The sequence below is a fragment of the Filicampus tigris genome, chromosome 14, assembly GCF_054856515.1.
Source record: "Filicampus tigris isolate MCC_2025a chromosome 14, RoL_Ftig_1.0, whole genome shotgun sequence".
Taxonomy (NCBI): domain Eukaryota; kingdom Metazoa; phylum Chordata; class Actinopteri; order Syngnathiformes; family Syngnathidae; genus Filicampus; species Filicampus tigris.
In genome coordinates, this window is record NC_141230.1 from 20,863,269 (window position 1) to 20,885,109 (window position 21,841).

The 21,841-nt window shown below is 43.5% G+C and overlaps 1 protein-coding gene across 2 annotated transcripts in view; it reads right to left on the minus strand.

The window, feature by feature from the left end:
* The window catches only part of wnt6b (wingless-type MMTV integration site family, member 6b), a 33,141-nt gene extending 16,647 nt beyond the window's left edge, over positions 1-16,494 (minus strand). For both annotated transcript variants that reach the window (XR_015089469.1, XM_086050842.1), the window contains exons 1-2: positions 15,325-16,494; positions 4,884-5,104 (exon numbers count right to left, since the gene is read on the minus strand). Coding sequence is in view for 1 of the 2 variants with exons in the window: in XM_086050842.1 (XP_085906968.1) it covers positions 4,884-5,104; positions 15,325-15,404 (301 nt within the window). In the remaining variant the exon portion in view is untranslated. The remainder of the gene's footprint in view (positions 1-4,883; positions 5,105-15,324) is intronic.
* Positions 16,495-21,841: the final 5,347 nt, after the last annotated feature.

Consider the following 21,841-nt stretch of genomic DNA (forward strand, 5'->3'; position numbering starts at 1 on the left):
AACATTTGAAAACAAATATCTACTTTCTACGCCTGACTTTGTCAAACTAGGCTTGCTCTTTTTTCCATCGTCCAGGGCTGATAGCACAAAAAAAAAAAAAAAAAAAAGACTTACGGTAAAGTCAACTGTGATCTTGATTGATTAAAACCTTTATAAAGCAACAGGAACAAAAAAGAGTCCTCTCATTCTAATCGGCAAAAAAAAAAAAAAAAAAAAAAAAAACACACACAAGGTGCATTGTTTCCGTTGTTATCATTAGCTCCGTCTATTTTTGGGTGGTTGTTTTGTCTTGCTCAAGCAGTTCAGGCCTAATTATCCTGTCAGAATTTAGCCTGCAGCAAAGTTAATTCCAGCAATTATTTTTCTTCGCAGTTACGAGTCCCTGTAAAGGGAACCAAAATGTCTTCCAAATTTGACACAGCGCAGAGAAGAGTGTTGATAACAAGCCGGCTGAATGATTAAAAAAAGAAAAGCGAAGCTTCAAAATTGTGCAAAATCAAACCACTCGTTCTTATGCCGACACGTAACGAAATTCCCGTGTCACGAAAATGTGTCGTCTTATCGGTGGCAGGTACATACCCCACCGGGTCATATTTTGCTTTTTCACAACAATGAGGCACTCGAAAGCATCCGTGCTTTCCCCTTTGCTCTTCTCTCCGTGACGTGCCTGCACTCTTGAGCAACGACGAGGCACTCTAAAGCGTTGGTATCGAACATCCCGAATTTTTACCAGACCGTTTTTAAAAAAAAATTTTGTTGTACTTTTGCTAATCTCCATCAAACAATAACGGTTACTGTGTCTCATTTATCAGCGACCAGTAGGAAAATGATCCCAAGAGTCACAATAAAACATTTGGTTGTCTGAGCTTGTTGTGCTCAGTGGAAGCGATCAAAAAAATTGGAAGATCCAAAGCGCCTTGTTTCATATTTTCCTTGGAGACATGAATTCCAAACAAATTCTCTGCCACAGCGGGTGTCTGGGCCTGTCGACGTCTGCTTCTAATTCCACAGGGCCCTTCTGCTGGAATTAGCGCATATTCTTTCAATCCTCTGACTTTTGGGCTACGGTACCGGGAGGTCTGGGATGTCAAAACATGAATTACGGCGGCTGACATAACACAAATGCGTTAACCGGATTTTTTTTTTTTTTTTTTGCTTTGCAGAATCATTTGGTGACACGTAGTGGGTGGCAGACGCCGACGTCATCCAACAAAATCGACCGGACCAACTGGGCAATCGGTTTTCGAGACCTGCCTGGTTTTATTGCATCGGGCTTTGGGTTAATCGTGTGTGGAAATTGCAGCGGCTGAGTTTAGCCACAGGTATATTTATTCGTCATACACTCATGATGATTTTTGCTTTTCCAAATCGGTTTGATTGATTTCCCCGAAACAGCTGCGCCTAATATATTTCTGATGAAAGTAACCGATGACAAATGAGACTTTTCCCATAGCGACTGGATATGCGCACGTCCATACCTACCACGCGCATCTCAATCATGCCAAAATCAAATAATATCAACATGGGAAGCGCATTGATCTCTCCCTGCAGATGTTTTTCAAACATGATAAATCGCCTGAATCATATTTGCTCATCGTGTCGTGTAGGATGATGTAAGTGGAGTGCGTGTGTGTGTGGCGGTGTGTGTGAGAGAGACATGAGACTCTTTCCACAATCACTGATCAATGTGTTCCGTTTCTGTCTAAAATTGACATTTTCTGTGCATTCTGGTTTTAGGTCATAATAACCTGAACCTTTTTTTTACAGTACCAAGTAGGGATGTAACGATTATTCAAAAAACGATTTAAAATCGATTCGCCCAGAGTAATCGAAAATCGAGTTGGGGCTTGAGTGAATATTTACATCCCTAGTTCCAAATCATCTAAATTAGTCCAAATCTCCAATCGGATAATCGGATAGTTTAGAATTACTATTACAAATATTGCAAAATTCCTTCTTCCTCACCCAGATTGAGCCGTGCAGCATTAATTCCCCTCAAGAGTGAAAGTCAAGATTTTTTTTGGCCTGTTTTGTTAAAAATAGATCCGTGTAATGCTTCAGGGCAGAAGGAACTGGTCAGCCACGAAGGTAAATTGCGTACGGATTCATTTATGACCATTTAACAACGTAGTCAGCTCACTTTTCCATTCATCGCATCACTCATGGCTCTAAGACCTTCGAAAAAGAGTTAGGGAAGATGATTTGCTTTTGTCAAGTAGAAACCATTCCAATCAGTGACATTTTATTTTTTTTAAACCAGCCATGGTGTGGACAGGTTTTGTCAGGCCAGGAGTAGAGTGGATTTAATGATAGTTTATACAAAAAAAAAAAAAAAAAGAAGAAGGAAAAAAAAAAACACCCTCGGAACATGCCGGGAGCTTTAAAAAGTTTGTAAAAGTTTATGTCCAGTGTAGACAACATTGCCTGCCATGAAAAGTGTTGCGATTGTGAATCCACGCCCGCTCACGCACACACCGCTTGTTGGCATGTGGTCAAAATGTCGAACGCTTTATAAGATAGCCCGCGGATGTTTTTGCAGAGGGGGATTAGAGTGATGTTTCAATCATTCATCTTTGTGTAACCCTCCGACAGCACCCGCAGACGAATTAGAGCAAAAGCAAACCGGTCCGCGCATCAGTACAAATATTTGCACGGAAGATTTTGTTCAAACGCCCAGACAAAAACACACACAAATTGTTAAAACGGCGCAATGATATTAATGAAAAACAGAGCAAGTGGGCAGAGAACGAGTCAACGCAGCGCCAGCGTTTGTTTTGACTTATTTGAAAGCGCTTATTCTCGCCGCAACAAAGCCCAAGTGGAAGAAACGAGCACTAAAGGGGAACAGAGGGAAACGTCAATAAACAAGTTGAGCACAATTTTTACTGTGAAACAACAGTTAATACAAGCTCTCCTGATGTTTGAAACCTCCACTTTTCAAGTTGGCAAAAGCATTGGAAGCATGTGACTGGAGATGTTTCCGGTTGCTTTTCAGAATGATTCCCTAAACGTTCGATAGTGCTCGTTTTTGCCTTTGGGTTTCATCTGTGAAAACTGCATTTGCTGTGACGCAAACATGGAGACCAGATTGGAGAAAAGCAAACGATTCAGAAGCTGTTGCACAAATCATCCAATGCAACAATTTGGAATGTCTTCAAAAAGAAAGAAACTACATCTGCTACATCCAAACTAATCCGGAGAAGCTTGAACATGCAGTAAGATAATGGATAATGGAAAAGGATTTCATTTTGGGAGAACGGTTATAGACTGGCCATGTCAATCAGCGAAGCTGAACCCTATCGAGGATGCGTTTCACAGAAACTCCCAGAAAAAAGCTAGAACTGACGAAAACAATTACCTTTTTTTTTCTTTTTTTTTTTTATTGTCGTGGACCATCCAGTTGTGCCGTCGGCTACTACTTTTTTTTTTTTTTTTTTTTTTTTTTGCTACAATTTCATGAAAGCCGAACAGTCAAATAAATGTAAGCTCACTATTTGGCAAGCGCTAAGTCACTCTCGAATTCTGATCACACGGTGGAATCTTACCGAAGTTTTGCGAAGCGCTGGCAAACTCTTTCATGACGCATTTGCAAACGGTTTATAACGGCTTCACAAGGACGTCCATTGCGTCTATTAGCAGAACATTCTGCGGTGAGCAAGACTTGTTTGAATGTGTATCGCAGACCTTACAAGTAGATGCAGCTCACTGAGTGCTGCAAAACAAAGGCGCAATTTGGCCTTTCTTATAGACAGGCAGGAATGTGTGATTAATTGCCCGTCTGTCTTCTGCCGGTACATTCTTGCCCTCTCTTCCTGTCTTACTCATTTATATTAAAAAAAAAAAAAAAATCAATACAATTACTGCCAATACGATCACAGCCAAGATTCAAAATTGTAATGATGGAATCCTGCTCAATCTACAATGATTTTAACTGCCAGACATTTTCAGACTCTCTTTTACCCTAAAGTTTGGGGGAGGGGAAAAAAAGAAAAGGATATAAATAAATTCCTGGGATTGAATGGCCGGAGTGTGAAAAGACGTGTCAATTCGTCAACGGCAGTGAATGAGTTAAATCCGGCCATCTTTGAAGTAGATGAGACCTGCAACGGACTCAACCCGTGCGCTGGTCATGAACATTCCTCGCGCACGAGTGAAGGCCGAGCGGTGGCACTCGACGACCTCACTTTGAACGTAATCACAGGAGAGCAAAAGCGACAAATGGCGGCGGAGCCCGCAGCGAGCATATTGCAGACTTCAAAGAGCCGCGGGAAGATGCTGAGCGATGGTCGGCGCAGATATGAGCTGATCATTTCAAGCCTGCCCAATCTGATGAAGAGGAGGAGCGGCGGCCCGTGAGTCGGTCTGCGCTCGGAGACAAAAGCCGCCCTTGTCTCGTGGGCCGACATTAGACAGGCATCCGGCCTCCGGTTGGCACAGCGCCGTCTGCTCAGGTCAGAGGTTTGAAACCTCAACAACCCCTGAGTGGAAAATTGGAGGCGGCATTATTAACGGCCAGCCATTTATTTCCATACAAGACTATCCGGTGTATTTATTTGTGTTTTTGGAATGAACCGCAAAAACATGGCGCGATTGTCAAGGGAGAAGCCGATTCCCACAAAGACGACCGGCACGGATATTTTGAGATGAACTTGCATGGAAGGGGACTCTCCGGGATTTGGTTTTGAGACGGAACATTTCGATTGGCTGTTACGTCGGCGACGTTCACTTTGGAATTGCAGCAAAACCAATCGCCGACATTCGGAAGGGTTCGGTGGGAAAAAAATAACGGACTTTTTGCCATTAAAAAAAAAAAAAAAAAGGACAATCCAAAATGTCAAGTTGTTATTTTCCATGCGACAGAAATGGCACGAATGGCGACTCACCTTGTTGTAGTATTTTGCCAAAGTATTTATTGTGACTGGTGCAGTTCCACCGGCGGTACTTGAACTGGTACTGGCACTCGCGGATGCCCAGCCTGGCGCCTTTGGCCACCTCGCTGACGATCTCCGGCTGAGTCTGACACAGCTCGGCCTGCTTCCCCGCCAGCCGCTTGGCCTTCCTGCAGATGCTGTTGGGATCCATCAGCAGCGGACTGCCCACCGCCCTGCGGAGGACCAAACGACATTTGGAAGGAAGTCCAGTCAGGCGCACATGGCAACTTTCGTGCGGTCAGCACACGCAAAGTCCGTCTTCGGGGATCGTCTTGTGATTGAGTGACAGCCGGGCGACGTATCGCCCGAATCGAGCCCGAAAGGCGACATCGCCCGACCAGGACGAGACCTGAGCAACATCAGCAGTCAGTCGTCTAGATTTATTAATTATTTCGTGAGGTAAATGCTGACGCTCCACCTGTGATTTTTCTCCTACAAAGTTAACAAAAATGAACAATATAATTACAACTAAAATCGCTAAGCACATTTTCAAAAATGAAATCAAATTAAAAGGAGAGGTGTTTCTTCTTTTTTTTTTTTTAAACAGTAACCAAATCTATATTTTACATTTACAAAATTATAATTAAAATTATAGCAAAAAATGCCTTTTCTTTGTCACTTAATTTGAGACATGAGCTTCCGGGTAAAAAACTAACAAAACAGCTTCCCCGCCCCAAAAAGAGAGCAAAACTAACTGAATTTGAAAACCAAAGTTAAATCGAAATAAAAAGTACAGGTAAATAAAAAAGAAATAAATAAAGTAAAATAAAAAATATATATATTATAACCCTGCCTGGGTTTACGCCAGGGCTGTGAACTTTGTGAAGCCCTTTGAGACTCTTTTGGCACTGAAATGATTTGAGATTTTGAGAGCCTCTCCCAGCTGACAGAAGCAAAAAGCAAACTGCAGCCCGGATTGCTTGCCGGCCTCATCCATTATCAACCCCCCCTCTCTCAGTCCACCTCAACTTTTCTTTGCATCTCCGTATCAGCAAACATGGGCGTGGAAACCCAAAAGTCCGCCAAAAGCAGACTTTCCCCACACTTGCGCCTCGTCTCTGATCATCGGCGCCCGGCACCTGAAATCATTCTTCAGCCTCTTGAGTTTCTTTGCAGAAAGTCGAACAAACAATCCCGCCGGGAGGACTGACAGCAAGATGCGCACATCCTTAACTCGCCACAAGTCAAACTTGACCCTATTCAATGGATATTTCTAAACAATCTCTCTGAGTTGTCTACGGTGAACGTGTGTGTGTGTGTGTCATATAAACAGCTGTAGTGTATATAAACGTGAGCGCGCGTGTAAATTAGCAGATGCTAGAACACAACTTAACAACACAAACTGCCACTCAACAACCACTTATTATCTACACACTGTCATCACGATGTGTCTGTGTGTGTATTTACATGTGTGTGTGTGTGTGTGCGCGCGCGCTTTGAAGTCGGCTCAGTCGGCAGCTCACGAAAGCCAGTTTTGCAGTGAGAGGCAAAGAGCAGTCAAAGTTTTGGAAGTGTTCCATCCGGGTACGTGGTGACGCTTCCTTAGGTGAAGGGATTTTGTATTAGGGACATTGGTGACCCCCCCCCCCCCCACCCCCCGCCCCAAAAGAAAAAAAAAATGTGTGCGATATTGCAAAACCCTCCAAATAGAATCCAATCCTTCAATAAGCACAGTCAAACGGACACTAAGAGAACATTAGGATGAATACGATTTTGGGAGAAATTGCATGTGAATGCTGAGTGAAAAAAAGAAGGAATGATGTGGAGTGGTGTTGAATAAAATGGAACGATGTGGTATGATAGTGAATGGTGGAAATGACGCAGAATATTTTGCGGTTTGGAAGGGTTTGGGCGAGAAATGTGGAAAATGGAAGCGAACGCGTAAAAAAAATGTTTTATTTTGAAAATTTGGGGACATTTTGGAATGAGGCCTCGAATTTGAACGATGTGAATCTGTTATGTTGAATGACGCGTTGGGAATGAACCACCATTTTTGGCGTGAAAAATGTGTCAAAAATCTTCAACGTGACAAAAGTACAAGCGTGAATGGTGCACTTTTGGGGAAGTTGTTGAAATTGGAACTGCACGGATTAGATGAAAAACATGGAAGGAGTTCATCACCACAGTAAAAATCTTACACTGGGTGTCGGGTTCACACATTCATTGAGCACTTGATGCTCAAATTCTTTCCAACTATTCTGGTAATCTCCCAAAGAGCGAGTTTGAATTTTTTTTTCTCTTTTTTTGTGTGACGGGCAAACGAGACAGTGAGGCAGAAAATGGAGCGAAGAAAGGTGAAGGAGTTCATTGCCAGAGGGAGAAATAACCAAAAATGGGGGTGCATCAGTCAGCTCGTGGCACGAGTGCGGGCCGAGCATTCTTGCCCTTGTTTGGAGACGGGCGCACCACGTCAAAGCAAGGTGAGACGCATTCATAAATAATAATAATAATCCTGAAAATAATCAAACTTGTCATCTTCAATCCAAACAAATTGATTGACGGTTCTTACACTCGAATGGCCATTACATTTATTCATATTAAATTAGCGTGGTTTAATCAAGACCAAAAGAAAGACCTTTTTTTTTTTTTTTTTGGGGAGAGAGAAAATTGTCTCAAAAGTCTACACACCCCTGTTCAAAGGCCAGCTTTTTAATCTGAAATAAATCATTTAAAAACTTCCTCCACCATTAATTTGACTTACAACCTCTACATTAATTGGAAAAAAAAAGAAGAGAGAATCTTTTTTCAAGCGGGTACATAAAGAAATGTGGTTGCACAAGTGTGCACACCCGCTTTTCATGGGGATGTGGCTGTGTTCCGAATCAACTAATTACATTTATTAAATGTAATTCTCAAAGTTTCCAGTTAGACAAACTCTTCCCTATGGAAAAATGAAAATGCATTGTGGTCAGATGAAACCAAGGCTGAAATTTTGGGCCGTATGAATATTTTAAAACAAAACTAAAATCCTTGAAATGGTTTGCTCTCTTTTGTTTTTAATCCCACAAAAAAAATGTCCGTTTGCAGGGGTGTGTAGACTTTCCTCCCTTATTTACGTTCCTATTTCTTAAAAAAAAATAATGGTATACTTTTTGATGACGTCACCTGCAATTGAGCAGCTCTCATTGAAACGCCATCTCATCGAAAAGCGCGATATTTAACAGCTGACTCACACATACAGGCAGTTTAAGCACAGAATCTCGTATAAAACGGCAGAATATTTGCAATGATCTAAGCAGGTGCACCCCCCGTCCCAACACGCACGCGCAGACGCTGCGTGAGTGAAAAGCTTGCATTCACTTGTTGGAGACCACTGTGATCCTCAGGAGACAAAGTGCCAGTGTTCCTCCGAGTGTCATTTATGACAACCCTCCTACGCAGACAATGAAACAACCGAGAGGAATTTACAGGAGCTCAAATTAAGGGCTTAAAAGTCAAATCGGCTTCAATGTGACATCAAGAAAGCAGTCAGGGCAAAAAAAAAAAAAAAAAAAAAGAAGAAAGAAAGAAAGACGGAAAGAAAGAAAGAAACCCACACAAGTCTTGACAGTGGGATTTCAAAAGCAGCTCTCATGCAACATTTTTGGAATGTCCTTTGATACGTTTTACGATTTGCGCTGCCCGCGCTGTGAGTGACGAGATGTGATCCGCTCGCGTACAAGCGCAAAGTCATGAACGATTAAATGCCTTATTCGTTGGTTGTCCAGCTGCACGTTCGGCGCCGGTTAAAGATTGCGTGCCAAGTGACCTCAGGTTTCATTGAGGATCTCGCGATCCTGGGCTGAGTGGAACACCCCCCCACCCCCACCCCCACTCCCCCCCCCCAAAAATGGGTGAATTTCATCCGCGCCTAATCCCTCAAACTGCAGATGAAGACAGTCACGACAGGCGTAAATCGGACAGTCAGGTGGAAGCCGAGCGAAGGCGAGAGCGCATCGCGTGCAATTGAAATGACAGCACCGCTCAACAAAGACATAAAGCACCATGAGAAATTTCTCAGAGCATTTTGGAGTTCAATTTTCTCATACCGGGATAATGACAGATAGAAGCTACCTTGCCAAGATCCTTGCGTGAGCTACATGGCTCCCTGCGGTGGTGAGCATATCCATCACCTATTATTTGTTTGATCCCGCTGCTTTTTGACAGCTTTTTCTAACGCAAACAATATAAAGAGCAGCCGTAAAAATCACCTCAGGAGAACAAGCAAGCGCCACACATGCAGTACATTTTTTTTGTCCAGTTGTAACTCTGTTACACTTGTAATTTTGCGCTTTATTTTGGGGTGTAATTGCATTTTTGGCCACTAGTTGGCTCACCTGTCTTCTGAAGTGGAGCCGTGATTGGTCGTTACCTGAGCCCTGAGCAGTTGTGATGTCATTTTCAGTCGACAGAAGTGACAAAATGGCCGCCCCCTAGAGATGGCTAAAAACGGGTGGATTAACTCTTATTCCACAAACGCAATATTTATCCCAATGCTGTGTTTCAACTAGTGGGCCTGCTGGGAACATATTCTTGAAGAAAATATGTTTGGGTCGCTCTTTAAGGGCCCTGCACAGTCATGGAGCGGTTTTGCTAGCAAAGTGTTCCAAGAGTTAAAAAAAAAAAAAAAAAAAAAAAAAAAGTTTGTGATGGGCCCACTGTTGCGTTCTGTCAAAGGTGATTCGTTTGTCAAAAAGGAAGCGAATTTCCACGCCTTCCAATGACAGACTGTCGGGACTCACAGCATCAAAGCCCAAAAAGCCAACCGGCGAGCTTGAAGGTCCAACTCGCCGGCGTTGACGCGTCCGAGTTGCTTTCGCAAAATCCAAAATATCAAGACAACCGCTTTTGCCCTTCTGTCAAACTTTTTCAACATTCTTGGTTCATTTTCTGCCAATGAGGACATTTGAAAGCTGATCAAAAAGACATTTTTTTTAAAAAGGCCAGGCAGGCCCGCCGACAAGCACAGACACACACGCGTCACAGTTGACGTTAACACCTCATGCCAAACCCACATCAGCCGTCATTTAATCTTTATCTGTTGCCATCTCTCGCCTTCTGATTAGACATCAAGCTTTCAGACCAGCAGTGGACAAGATAAGATCTGCTACACTCAAGTCTCTTCTGAATACAAAGTGCGCGTGCGTGTGCGCGTGCGTGTGCGCGTGTGTGCCATTACACAAGATTCAGCGACCGGTGGTGTATTTAGACTGACACACACATAAACAAACAGACAGCGGAGACGTCTCATCTAGCAGTTTGTGTGACCACCTGTGGGCCGATGGCACACTCCGTGCAGGCTGTGCGCCAAATTTGTGACACGCACACACACGCACGCACACGCACTTCAAGCCCCAGTAAAGTGAAATTGAAAATAGGTCTTGTAAATCTGACACCACAGGGATGAGAGTTGTTGCTCAAAAATTGGCAAATATAAAATGTGAGGCTTTAAAATCTTAAAAAAAAATTTTTTTTAAATTGAGAGAAATAAATGAAGCCATTGTTTCCACTCTCAAAGGCTGTGGGCGTGTCCACTGCATGCACTCAAACCACACCCCACTCAAGCGTCAATCAAATACCGGTAGTTTGACCCGGTAAAATGGATACGACTTTATCTAGCATCTTTGTCAAGCATGCAGACACAATAAGTACAAGTTGGAGCTGCTTAACGCCTCATCAAGTGGCTTTTCCGCACCGCAACGACGAGGCACTCGCCCTCGTCAGCCGGTCCGCACGCTAGCTGTCACATCGGGCGTTTTGCAGTCATTGTTTCGCCTCGCTCTTCCACTTTCTCTCCGCCACGTGGGCACACTCTGGACCAAAAAGGTGCTCGTGCCCCAGCCAAAGTGCCTGACTAGGCATCGTTTTTAGCCAAGCCCCAAAATTAAGGAAACGAATTCTGAAATAGTGAAAAACAAGTTACAATAAACGCCACGGTCCGGGTGTCGCGGTCCCGCTTTTTGGTGGATTTTGTTTGCGCAGTTTTACAACTCAATTGAATTCTACCTGCCGTTTATTTGGTTTGCAATTCCACTTTTTGCCACTGCATGGTGGCACACCCTTGTTTTACACTGCGTCAATATGAAAGAAGAAGAGAAAACAGGAAGTAGGTTTATTTCAAGAGCAGCCTGCTTCATGCCAAAGATTATTCAATGTTAAATCGTCTCTGTAATCCTGCTTTTTATGCCTGCAGAGAGTTGTAGGTTCATTTGACGATGCGCATTTTTATTGACGCCTATAGTGAGATGATTGGTTTGTTTTGGGGAAAATGGGCTTTGTTTACGCTAAACACAGAGGCATCGTACACAATATTTGTACAATATTTTGTGTTATCCGTTGCTCTTACTTACTGTCTCTCCACATATGTGTTTGTATTGCTTTAAAATACTGTTTAAAGACACAAAGAAGTACTGTAAATGCTATAAAAAAAACCGTCAAATTGGCCTCGCTAAGCCCAGCGGTCAAAAGTAGTAGACGAGAGCAAAGGCATTCCTCCTTCCTGTGAGCTGTGCCGTCTGCTCTCAAGCCAAATGATTAGAGCGCCGTAATCAGCGAGAGGCTCTGAAAGCACGGCGAGCTATCTCGCAGCATTTCATCCCTCGTACAGTCCCTCCCTCTGCTCCGACTATTTACATCACAGGCATTTTCCTACGAGACAAAGGGAGACTTGAGAGAGGAGCGAGCGAGAAAAGCGCCGCAAGAAGAGGACGATAGGTGGCCCGGCGCTTTTCGAACAGAGCGCATCTTTGTCCCGGCCGAGATGCACAGGTGTGCTTTCGGCCCTGCTGCGCCGCAGCCTGCGGCGGACGAGTGAAAGAAGATGACAATTTATGTCAGTGGGGATGAAAAGGAAATAGATGGTATCGCTGTTGATTGCGTTAATCCAGGGGGGGGGGGGGGTCACCAACATGGTGCCCATGGGCACCACGTGAGTAGCTCGCAGGGGCCCCATGGAAATTTTGTAAAAATTTGTAGACCAGTGTTTTTGATCAATTGGATGATCGATTAATTGTCACTTAATTGATTAATCGTTGCACATCTAGAGAAACACAAGAATGAAAGAATGAAACAGCTTGTGCGTCAGGATTTCCTGCATTGATTGTGGGACTCCTCCTACTCTGTGTGCCTTGGCCACCAGGGGGCAGTCATGTACACAAAGACGGTCACAACTCCTCAGTAAGTTGCAGTAACATGAGTGATTTATTTTTCATTTCTCTAGTTGACAGAAGTCTATTTTACAATAATTTATGTTCTCTTGCGTGTACCCCCGAACAAAAAAACTACCAAAAAACAGCCTTTGCCTTGCTAGTTTGGAAATGAAAATCATCTCGGCTTCATGACACGTAAGCAGTGCGACACATTCCTGATCCCTTCAGGTACATTGACTCGCCATCTTGGTCTCATGATGACTCATGTTGCACATGTCTGAGAACATCTACAACACAAACCAACATGCAATGTGGAGAAATTATAGTCAACGGAGTCAACCCAAAATCCAAAATGGTAAAAAAGAATGTAATGAAATGAGACAAAGCATCTTGGCAAGAACTGATCTCCCTCGCTCTTTTGCCCTCAGGTTTTTTTTTCTGTGTGTGTGTGTATAATCTTTCACAAGGGTATCAGTGATGATGAATATAATGACGATGATAAAAAAAAAAAAGAATGAATGGAACACACTGCCAAAAGCGGTACACGGTAAAGCTAAGTATTACTCCTGTTACTTTGTGTTTACATGACAATTGAGAATGTTCAACTGTTGCTTAGAACGAAGAGATTAGGCCTAGGGAATTCAAAGTTTCATTGTTATTTCCATTTAGGCTTCTCACGTTCGTTAAACATCACCATAAAAAAAAAACAACAACACGCGATTAATGTGTTGAATGCCGGTGTGTGTGTGCAGCGTTCCTGCGTTATGAAAGCACCCCGAGTTACTTCGCAAGCGTGTGACGAATGTTATCCAGCCCGGGATAAATGTTCTTTAAGATGTTTGTTGATACTCCAGTTGGAGTTTCCTGTAAAACTAAACGCACAACAAAAATAACTACACACATTGTATATTTAAATTCAACACATACTTTGTTTTCAAAACATTGCTAGCTTATTGATAGCATTCTAAGGAAAACCCAATTGACGGGTTCTCCTTGGCTGCAACCAGTGGAAACAGCAACAGGACCAGTGCCATGACACAACTCCACCAGGTTACATTAGTTTGCTCAACACAACAAAGTGGGCTTCTCCCATCCGTCAATTGGCAAAATTCAAACTGGAGTGAGTGAATTCTGTCGCCCCCTATGATGGAATACTGCATTACAACAAGAGAACCGTCGCTTTGATATGACGTAACTACCTACCTGGCGTGTTGAATGTTTCGACTTTTCCAAGTTCATCCATTTTGAAAACCCACTATTAATTTCAGTAATATGCAAAAAAATATGTTATATCACACCAATGTCCATGTTTTTATATAATCGTTGGTGAGGTCATCTCTAATTAAATCGCATATGGGGGAGGCGTGCCCTGATCGCGCCGCCATCATCGAAGGAGACAAACTTAGCGAACGTAGTTCCTCCACATCATGTCCGTGTAACAAATGCAAAGCACTTGTTTTGTCGGTTGAGGGACTACTGTACTAGAAGTCGTTTGTGGTAATATTTGTAGCTCCGAGGCACCGTAGTGCACGCGCTTGAAAATGCATGCACTAGATTGTCGCATTCTATTAGTTCACCACTAGATGGCACTGAATTCTACACATCGGATCTTTCAACTTACCCTGTTTAAAAATGTGAAAAACAACAACATATTTGGTCCTGTAAATGCTGCCTGTATATTAATGACAAACAAAAGCAAAGTCTACATGCCCAGCAAACACAGTCAAAACAAGTGAATCCACTCTGGTTGTTGCTAAATGTGCCGCATCAGCACATGTAACAGATTCCATTTGGCCAGGCAACGCTCTCGTCGACATTGTTGTGACTTCCCGGCGAGTTGATTACAACACGTTCTCATCACTTTTCAATACGCTGATGAGACAAGTAATCCTAAGGAGTGCGAGTTGGCTACCACTCGTGACAGGAGCGAACACGAGTGCCAAGCCACGCAAAGAGGCGCACTGCACTCGCACCCTTGGACACCACAGCCCATGCTGACCTTGACCGAGATGGTCAGGTGGGAGGATTCGCTGGAAACAAATCCCAAAAGATTGTGCGTCCGTCTCTGTGCGTGCGTGTGTGTAAAGCACGAATGAAGACAAACTACATGTAAGCAAAGACACAGACATGATGGACAGAAAATATGCTGTCTGTCTGTCACACACCTTGCCGAGCCGAGCCTGCGTGGATGGTTTTATGATGACATATCTACTGCGCCCGAAGGGCCACCTGACATTCCTAACGCTGACCCCAAACACACACACACACACACACACACACACACACACACACACACACACATACACACACACACACACACAACACGCACAACTGCAGGCAATGAGAAGACAGCTATCACCGCCCACCTTTCTTTCTTATTTCCTATTCTCCAAATACTCAAGTTCTCAATAAACAAAACACTCATGAAACCTTTCACTTTAAATCTGCAGAAGATAGATAGATAGAGCGCTAGCTAGCTATAGATATATTTTTGTTTCTAATATAAGAATCAGGAAAATTCTTTTCTTTTCTCCTCACAAAAATCATGACAAATTCCAGGTGGGGGAGGAATCCAGTTCGTAAAAAAAAAAATCAAGGAAAAAAAAAGAGCCGCCTCAAAACATGAAAACTAAAATGTATTTAAATTCAAGTTTTTAAAAAACAATTTCTTATAAAAAGTACAATAAATATGTCACCAAACTCATGAAATAAATTCCAGGTTTCTTCAAATAAATCCTCCAAAATTGTCATAAAACAAATTCCAGATATAGATTCTGTAATTTCAAAAACTAAAAATGTAATCAAATCATTAACAATTATCTTTTTTCTGCCCCACGAAAATCAGGATAAAATCCAGTTCTGTCTCAAAAGAGTAAATAATGACCAAAAACATCAAGCAATGAAATCACCTTATGACTGAGAAAAAATATCCACCACAAAATAGCATAAAAGTTTTAAATTTATAAAAAAATATATTTTTTAGAAAACGTAATTTTATCACCCCAAACCAATAAATGAATTAGTGTTCTCAAAATAAATTGTGAGGTGTTTAGATAGATGGATAGATGGATAGATAGATAGATAGATAGATAGATAGATAGATAGATAGATAGATAGATAGATAGATAGATAGATAGATAGATAGATAGATAGGAGTTTGCATGGTGCAAATGTCTAAAAACTGCGCCGCGCATGTGTGCGCAAAACACCGACGTCGTTGCGTTGCAGCCATAAAATATTCATCACTTGACATATTCAGCACTTACCACCACAATCCGATGATATTGACCGGGCAAAGCAAGATAAAGAACAGAGCCAGTTGGGTCCGAGAGAGGCGAACCGTCATGTTTGAGCGCTGCCGAACTTCCAGCTAATTTGGAGATATCAAAAACAAAACAAAAGAAAAACAAAGCAGAATCCTCCTCTTGTTTTTATGCGCAGGAAAGTGTCAAGTCAATCAAAGTTCATCATCCAGCTCCCCTCCCGTCGGGCGCATCTTAATGCGCGGCGAAGTCGGTCAAGAGGTGACACAGGCGAGGTCCGAAGGTGCGGTTAACCTCTCCATGGTCGCTCCGCTTCGGTGCCGTTGCAAGTTCCCCGACGCAAAACTCGACCCAAACGCGGCTTCTCCGGAACCGCCAGCGGAGCTTCATCAAACATCAGCCTCCTCTCCTCTCCCTCCCCAAAACACCCCCAAAAACAACAACAACAACAACAACAAAAAAACAATCAACAACAATATACGTCCGGTGATGATGAAGCAGAGCGGATCGTGGTTCCGTTCGGTTGCGCCGGCTGCTCTTTTGCGCTTTGGAAATGACTCAGTGGAGGTCTTGCAAAGGAGGAGGAGGGGGAGGAGGAGGAGGAGGAGGAGGACGAGCACGGTGTGTGTCAGTGTGTTTTCTTTGGATGATGAAGGGAGGAAAAATGCGCTCTTCTTCTTCTCGCACCTTGGTGTGACGTCGCTCCAGGCGTGGTCGGAGCGAGCAGAGAGAGAGAGAGAAGAGCAGAGCTGAGACACTGCAATTAGCTGCATGCGCGGAGATCCGCCGAAGAAGGGCCAGCAAGAGGCCAAAACACACACGAGCGTCAACACGGCTATAGTGTGACTAGATGTTTATGGTGGAGCCTGCCGGAATGGGCTGACGTCATCACAGGTGTGTCCTATACCTTTGATATTTTTCGCAGCCCTCATTGTGGGCAAACAACAACAACAACAACAACAAAGCCAAGTATAGGATCAAAACTGCTTTCACCTGCATGTGCGCGTGCCTCTTGTCGAGAAGTTCTGGGCTCAAATCGTCCTGTGTTTGTTTTATTCTACATTTGAAAAACCAATATGACTTACACGAAACAAACTAGGGACCGCACCGTATAACTTAATCCACTCGCATCAAAGCAACCATCACAATCCTTCGACCAAAACTATTAACTGAAATCTGGGGAAAGAACAAGCAAGCTCGGCATCAACATCAAACTAGTCGTCCGCTCAGCCGAACCGCTGAGACGGAAGGCAGAAGGTAGTTGTATTTGTTTGTAGCCACAAGTCTACATACGCAACCTCAAACAAATCTTGTGACACTGAAGATGGCGGCTCCCGTGTTTGCTTTGGCTCATGACGGCTCCACCAAACTAGGACTAAAAACACAGCATCAAAACCAGTGGAATTCGTTCCAGCAGCTCAGTGGAAACCTTATAACCTATCTAACGGCCGCCGTTTGGTGTTGTCGCTGCATGGATCCAACGCTTCAGTAAACATCAACACGCTAGCGCTAGCATGCTACGTCGCTCAGACCCAGAGGTCTACGAAGTTTGTTTGATTTTTCTACAAAAATTATTTTGAAGGCTATAGCAATGTTTGAAGCCATTTGAAATGCTGTTAAATAATCTGGGGGCCTTGGTTTGTGGTATGGTTTTAACGATTAATGTAGGGAATGATTAACACTCCGTCAGGTCTGTCGAGTAGCGTCTGTTATTCACGAAAATTCACATTTCGCGGTCGGCTTGAAACCGAATGAACGGGTTCCTTTTCTTAGCAAGCCTCTCATCGAGCCTTACAAACTATCCTTTGACTTCCACTACAGCCTCAAAAGTGAAAAAAAAAAAAAACGGAAAACGATTTTACGATGAAAAAAACATCTCACGCATGCCCACGGTCGATTATAAATCAATATAAATTCTTGTTGCTGGGCAAAGAACCGCACGGCTTTGTGTTGCCCAACATTCCTTCTTGAATCGGATGGAACAAATAAATCCTTTTGCTTTCCCTAAAGAGGCTTGTCAAACATATCTGTCTGAGAAAGGTAATCGAAACCGTTTAGACACATTTCAGGGAAACGTTGCATCAGAGATTATTGACAATTTCAAGTTGGGCCCGCCCTTCAAATAACAACAAATTGTCATCAGTAAGAATAAAGCCGTGTTCATACGTACCTGCGTCCTTTGCTCGTTTCTTCTTCCGTTTCTTTTGAAATTGCCCAGCGGGTTTTGAATTTTTGTGCCCGATGTTTCCGAATAACGCCCACCACCCAACCATCTCCTCTCGCAAATTCCCCATCCAAACGCCACTGATTAACTTAAGTTGTAATGATGCGAAATATTACAATATTATATATCGTCGCTGTCCCGTGAAAAACACTTATCTCCAATTTTGGAAACTTTTTTTCATTTTCACTGTAATGCGCGATGTCTGTAACGTGGAAACATGATTCATGTAAAAAAAATAAGAACATGAAAAAAACAAAATGGAGATAAGTGTTTTTCGCATCACAGCGACGATATATTATAACAATGTGAAATGGCACATCACGTTTTTTGAAACATTGGTGTTAAGTCTTCGGTTTTTGCCGAAGACCGGAACCAGTTGCGAAAATCGCTTTGTCTCAATGGCCTATAAATAACTCGAGCCGCAGTTGTGATCTGGACAACCGCGCCGGGCTTTTGAACTCCCTCACTTCCCTCGCCACCTCTGTTTCGCACGACCACTTTCTTTCTAGTTGTCTCTTTAGGCCGCTACTCACTCGCAATTTCCCTCGCTGCTGGACCAGTGTGTTTTGTCAGGGAGGGCTGATTTTTTTTTTTTTTTTTTTTTTCCATACTTGGCCGAGGCTTTATGGACAATAAAGATCTGATTTCAAAGTCCAGCAGGGTGTTGGGCCTGGGGTCTTGGCTCACAGCTTTAGTTGCCTGCTGGGAGGAGACACTACACAAGCCCGAACCAGATGGCCATCGTCAGCATACATACAGAAGATACATAGCGCGCGCGATGTCGATGGATCAAATTCTCGTACATAGGCGTCAAACGTCATATTTCACCTTGTTGGCCGAGTTGCACGCTTGAAGAAATAACAATGTTCTCCACATCATGTATCACTCTGTCCGTTTTGTACGCGCTCCATTAGCGGCGCCGTTTAAGTCGATATCCGCCAACGGGAAGCCAACCGTTTCCTGCCGCTAACGCAGACATTCGTCAACGAGCAATTGCGTTCACGTCAAAGAGTTCGTTCAATATCGCAAATTGCCTTAAAACGTTTGACGGACGCTCGCCAACGGTGATTTTTTTCTCATCGCACACACATTTTGAACACGTTCAAATTTGCGGCAAGAAAAGTACCAGCGAACGGCCGGCGACCGTTTTTACGACCTTGAAAGAACCCGGACGTGAACGGGCATTTTTCTACCTTTGCCAACGGTTGGAAATGTTCGCCCCTCAGTGGGATAGGGGCTTCAAGGATGTAGTCTGTACTTAAGTACGCATAATTCTACTTAAGTACAGCCTTTGAGTACTTTGGCCACCTGCGCCGTACATTCATCGTGCCAAAGTCAACCCCAAAAGGAAATAAATGACCTCCTAGCGCACTGCACTGCACAATACAAAGCCAGAGCCTGACCACAAGTGCGCAACGTGCTACCAAGGAGTCCCTATTGCGAGCAGGTGGACGCAGTGGTTCTTGATTTTGGACGGAATGTCCAAAGCCACTTTGCTTTCTTTTCCCCAACAGCTTACGGCTCACTTGCCTACTTTCCAATTACTCCCGTTGCTCGCGGCGTGACGTTTCCATCAGCGCCATCGTCATCACAAAGCCGAGAGGCCTTAAAGGTGTCCTGAGTTTTGTGGTTCACTCCCAGCTGGCAATGGATACCAAGGAGCTATTTCACGACTGTTGGAAGTTTTGAATCCGAGCGAATGACCGTGACATGTGGGATCCCTCAGGGGTCAGTCCTCGGAACCCCTTTTGTTCAATCTATATAAACTAACCTTGGGTCAAATTCTTCGGAATGTCAGCGTCGGTTATCACGGCTCTGCGGATGACACGCGGCTCTATGTTCAAATAATACATCTCGAGAGCAAATAAAACAACTTGAAGGAGCCGACATTTCCTTCAGCTAAACCAAAACAAAACAGGTAATTGTTTTCGTCAGTAAAGAAAAGAGTGGGAAAAAAAACAATCTCCGGCGTGTAATCCAAGCATCTGTTGTTTTAAGGATTGCGACACCGCGAGTTTGGCATTGTTTGTTAGCATTAAGCTAAGTGGCCCTACGGTAGAGCTACAGCATGTTGTCGTTTCAAATACTATGCATGTGAAATTCTCAGTTCAATGTTGCGCTTAACAGTAAACGTTTGTGGCAACGAGTGGCAATAAACTGCTTGAATTTTCTTTTTCAAAGAATTGTTCGCTAGCTGCCAAACTGCCGCTGGTCGTGCAGCGAGTTGCGCTCACTGCCAACTTTCGGTATGTCACATTTTTACCAGCAAGTCAAAGCAAAAAAAAAAAAAAACCAAAAAAAAAAAACCCCACACAATTCAAACGAAAGCTCGTATCTTGAAGTACTCACACTTGTTTGCTGTCATGACAACACAAACGAGAACACCCATTGCGCGCACATTGCATGCCTGCTATTCTCCAAGGAGGGAGTCATCCTCTTTCATTCCCCTCCAGCTTTTCTCTATCACTTCTCACGCTAAAACATGACAAAAGGAGCAAGGGTCAGAGGTCAAGTACATGTTGGTAATGTACGATTTGTAATATCGAGCTATGCAAACAATGCCGTCTGTGCTGACCTGAAATGTCTGGAAAGAAACAATAACCATAAATGATGACGTGCAATAATGTGCTGGGTGCTTGGACTGAAACTGGGGGGGAGCATCAGGCCGGGTGATGAAGGGGGTCCCCTCCCCTCCTTCCCAAATGCTAACAGGCCGAACCCGTGTCCTACCACACCTAGCGAACTCACGCACACACACATGCCTGACAACCCCCCCCCCCCCACTTTGCTTTCATTTGGGCGTGAAATGGATCCCCACTGTCAGCCAGAATGCACCACCAACAGTATCTCTGGATAGAATTCTCCTTCGCTCTCTTTTTCTCTTTACTGCACATGTGCCTCTTCGCTTTCCGCAAAAAAAAATGTCGAGTCGTCGCTGCCAAATCCGCAAAACAAATTCCCAGGCGATTATGATCACAAATGATTAGGAATCCCGTCCGAGCTGATATTTTATGTGACAGCTCAAATTAGATCTGAAGCAGAAACACATGACAGCCTGAAAAGGTTTGAAAGGAGCCGCAGCGGTCCCTGGGAACGCCGCGCAAAAGCTTACGCTGATGAAATTCTTCCACAAGCGACACGCGGCGTCCGTGTGAAGGTGGGAATTGGGAAAAGCGCCACGTGATGTTACGTGTTGAGAAGTGCTAGAGGAGGAACAGGTGGTCCAAACGATGGTCTTTGCTAGTGAGATTCAAAGCTTTTAAAGGATCAGACTTGAGCGCCTAACATATAACATACCATTTAGGGCTGCCGCAGGCATTCGAACGCTTCTGTTTTGTGATGCAATAGCTAAGCAACGACAGAGAAAAGCAGTTTCAGTAGACATTTTGATTCTTTTTTTTTTTTTTTTTTTACTACGAAATAGTAACAACACGGCAAGGGAGCAATCAAAGTCAGGTGGGAATGTGCCAGCTCCGCCTGACATGGGAATTGTTTACGTCTAAAACTATGCCAGCCACATATATTGACAAGTACAATTGAGCCGTTGACATTCATACAGAATTCTAACATCTTTGAGGTCAACTAAACAGGCCCACGTTTCATGCTGACTCAGGATATTTGTGACTACATCGAGACGGGATCGTCTTTATTTCTGTCATTTTTTTTGGGACATTTTTGTTCGTTGGTGTGATGTGAGAGCATTTTTGTAATGTAAAATGTGCGTCTCGATAAAGTTTGCGAAACGCTATTAGATTATGGGGCAGGTGCGGTGAGAAAAGCGATACAAATGTTGCAAACGAAGCATGCCTGAATGAATGACTTGCTTCTTTCTTTGTCTGCCTTAAAAGCTGAAGTCAACCCACACATATTTTTTTTTTCAAGAATATGTTCAATGCAGGCCCACTGGTTGAAACAGGGCATTCTGATAAATAGTGCATTTGTGGAATAAGATTTATTCCACTCGTTTTTTGTGAGTGCTCCTTACCAGTTATTTCATGAAAAGTGACACTTTTGCTCAATAGAAAGACACAGATTAGAAATCATCCACAAAATCACGAACGTTTCAGTAATGCAGTGTGGGCCAAGGCAAGGGCAATAAATGAAGTTCATGGAATGGCAATCACCAGATTGTTTGTATTGGGCGCCACCTAGTGGATTAAAGAGGACACTTCAAATAGTCGACCTGCTCTGGTCGCTCCCATTAAATTATACCGCATGGACATATCGTTACATTTCTATTCGGTCCCTGAATGAGTAGTTAGTTAGGATCAAACTTATAAAGGTTGTGTCGTAATG